The sequence below is a fragment of the Corvus kubaryi genome, unplaced genomic scaffold (assembly GCF_017639235.1).
Source record: "Corvus kubaryi isolate FWS band 111438036 unplaced genomic scaffold, C.kubaryi_AGA036_p1.0 66, whole genome shotgun sequence".
Lineage (NCBI taxonomy): Eukaryota > Metazoa > Chordata > Aves > Passeriformes > Corvidae > Corvus > Corvus kubaryi.
The window spans coordinates 31,620,170-31,623,254 of record NW_024582054.1 but is presented as its reverse complement, the minus strand read 5'-3'; the positions used below and the strand labels follow the sequence as shown (position 1 = coordinate 31,623,254).

General features: G+C 45.7%; 1 protein-coding gene across 2 annotated transcripts in view; it reads right to left on the bottom strand.

Moving 5' to 3' along the window:
• The window catches only part of LOC121674004 (potassium channel subfamily K member 16-like), an 11,637-nt gene extending 8,618 nt beyond the window's left edge, over positions 1-3,019 (bottom strand). For both annotated transcript variants that reach the window (XM_042047915.1, XM_042047916.1), the window contains exons 1-2: positions 2,697-3,019; positions 682-802 (exon numbers count right to left, since the gene is read on the bottom strand). In XM_042047915.1, coding sequence (XP_041903849.1) covers positions 682-802; positions 2,697-2,891 — 316 coding nt within the window. In that variant the 5' untranslated portion in view covers positions 2,892-3,019. The remainder of the gene's footprint in view (positions 1-681; positions 803-2,696) is intronic.
• Between the last annotated feature and the right edge of the window lie 66 nt (positions 3,020-3,085).

Here is a 3,085-nt window from a genome sequence, read left to right as displayed (position 1 = left end):
GGGGGGGGGGGGGGGCTGGCTTTGGCTGAAATACAGTTAATTTTCCTTGGGTTTGTGCAGGAAACAGTGATGCTAATTCAGAGGTGTTTTAGTTTCTGGTTTGCAGTGCTTGCACAGAGTCTGCTCCTCACCCCAGCCCACCAGTGAGGAGGCTGGGGGTGCACAAGGAGGTGGGAGAGGATACAGCTGGAACAGCATTTGCCTTTCGCCTTTCCATTTGTTTTTCCTCCTGGCATATTACTAATTGAATACGTGAATTAACAGGTCAAAAACAGGTTATGGAGACAGTGCCCAAGCCCCAGAAGGATTCACTTCTTTCCTTACACTTTTTTATGCTTTACAGCACTCTCAGATTTAAAGCCTGGAATAAACACCAGGAAAGTGAAGTTTATCTCTCACCCACAAATGTTAGCAGAGTGAACATTTTAACAGATGGCTTGAAAAGAAGAAACAAGTGGGAAATAATAGGAAAGGCTACTGATTCTTGACAAGCCAAAATAATGCATGAACAGCTGTGCAGTAGTAAGGTCTTAGGACCAAGTCCATGCCTGCTTGCCACCCATGACAATGAAGCATTGGAGTTTTTATCTTGAAAAGCATCATCCATTCATGTCCTAAAAACCAGACATAATAAGCACCACTCACACACAAGCACACATAAATGGAAAGCATTAGACCTACCTATTGTGGAGACAACTGTGCCTGCAAAGAAGAAGGAGTTACTGAAATCCCAGTTGCTTTCTTCAAACTGTGATTCATTTCCAACAGGGTATACTCCATTTTGAATGGCTTCAATCAGGTTCTGGGAGAGAAAGCAAAGTTTAGTATTATTATGCCTGATTTTCTCAAGTGCTTGCTGCAAAAATACAGGTTTAGCTCCTTTCCTGTGAGTACCACTCACCTCACTTCAGAGGTAACCTGACACTATTCACACCTTCACCTCCAAGGCTGGGAAGCCATTATCCAGTGGTTTTGAGTATTCAGCTTCTGCCCTGTTTGTGCTGACTGCTCTAGTGGGTGTTTGGAGAGAAAATTGTTTCTCTTAGTGTGGCCAAGGACCTTGTTTCTTTCAGGCCAAGTAGCTTGGAAAATCATGATCCTGTGGGTGACTAGGATGTGGCAGAGCACTGGCTTAAGGGACAGGGGGTGGCTGGTTGCTAGATTTGGACTTGCCCTCAAGATGGCAGTGGTGGATCCAGGATCTGTTTGCCCACCTGTATGAGCAGTGACTCGGATCCCTCCTAGGGGTGCATCAGTGTATTGGTAAGTGTCACAGAATTAAATTCAGAGAAAGTCCGTTGATTTGCAAAGCCTGACATACACACTCTTCTCCAAACTGCATGCAGGAATGCACATGCACAAATTTACATATTTACACACGCATTCACAAAGGTGCCTTTGAGAGGAGGTTGGAGGAACATCTGTCAGAGATGGTTTGGGTTGATGGCTTGGGTTGCCCTGCCACGCAAGGCTTGAGTAGATGTTTCTTCCACACTTCTTCAGTGCTATCATTTATCACTTTATGCATTTTCAGACTCTTCCTTGGTTTTAATTCTAAGTCCCGTTATTTTTTATCTCTTTTTTTTTTTTAAAGTTAAAAGGAAATTTATAAAGCAAACAGTATCCAGTTGTCCCTGTCTTCAGCAAACAGAGAACATTGGACTGGACATCTGGAAGGCAGGCTGTTTTGTACAGAAACAGCTGAGATAAAATCCAGGACAGAGCCCTGCCAGAAGCAGGACATGTGCTGGAATAAATTGCACCAGCAAAGTCTTCCTCCCAGCTTCTTCCCTAACTATGTTTTTTGCTGTTGTCTCAGAAAATCAAGGCTAACAAAAATCATTTCCACAGCTATTGCACAAAGATTTGTCTTAGAAGCTCATCTTTCTTTTTTACCTTCTCTCCTACCCATAAAAAACAACCAAGGTGAAGAGGATGCATTCATAGGTGAAGCAGGGGCTGAAGGGCTGAATTGCTGGTTGTGCTATTAGAAACACCAGTTCTCCCCCGCATTTCCTTACCCTGTGAACTGGCCCATTGCGAGCTCCATTAGTTTTCCATGAGGAAATGCTTCCAGCAAGGCTTGCACTCCTCATTTTCTCCTGCATTATAGCAGATAGAGCTATGAAATACCCAAGTTGAAGAGACAGCCATATACATCTTCATCTTCCTGTGCCATGATCAGAAACATTTTCCCCTGGCCGGGCTACCTGTTTCACTTCTGCAGCATCCTCAAAAACTAAACTCTGATCATGCCACCCTCCTTGTAGTTATTTGGAGGGTTTTTTGTTGGTTTTTTTTTCCATACAGACCTTTCCTTACTGTTCCTTTGTGCTGTGACTGTTGTAAGGGGTAGCCACACCTATTCATTTCAGACAGCCTCATTTTTCTTGCCATGCTACCCATTGTTTATGAGCACAGCTCCACTGAAAGCAGAATCAATGGGAGGCAAGACCCCAAAAAAACAGGATATTGTGGGATGGGGATTCTTAATAGCTAACACACACAAGGTTTTGTCCAGCTACACAAGCGGTATTTACCATCAGAGTGAGCTGCCTGCTCAGACTAGAGAGGGGTTTGCTGGAAGCATCCAAGTGACCACAATCAGAAGGAAAGCAGTGAGAGTTACCTGTGTAGGAAACAACATCTGATGGGGAAACAGGAGGGAGAAAGGATTTCCACAGGGCTCCACTTACCTTCATGAACTGCTCCATCTCTGCCACCGTGAGCTGCGTGAAGTTCTGCAGAAAAGCCTCCTTCATCTGGGCAGCTGCCATTTTCTCCTGCTTCTCGGCGGTCCTCTCCAGTGCCTGGAACACGGCAGCACCCACCAGCAGGTAGACAAAGTAGCTGGCCACCAGCAAAGCTGTCTGCAGCTTGCCACTGCACATGGCCTTCAGTGCGACACAGCAGGGGATGGGGAGCGAAAGGTGACGACTGTAAATCCCTCAAACTCCTGGGAAGCCTCCCCCGGGCAGGAAGAGCCCTCCCAGCTCTGGTTTCCGCTGGAATCCTGCACTGGCAGGGACAGCGAGCTGCCAGATGCATTCATTGGGAAGTTGGGGAAAAAAAAAACAACACCACA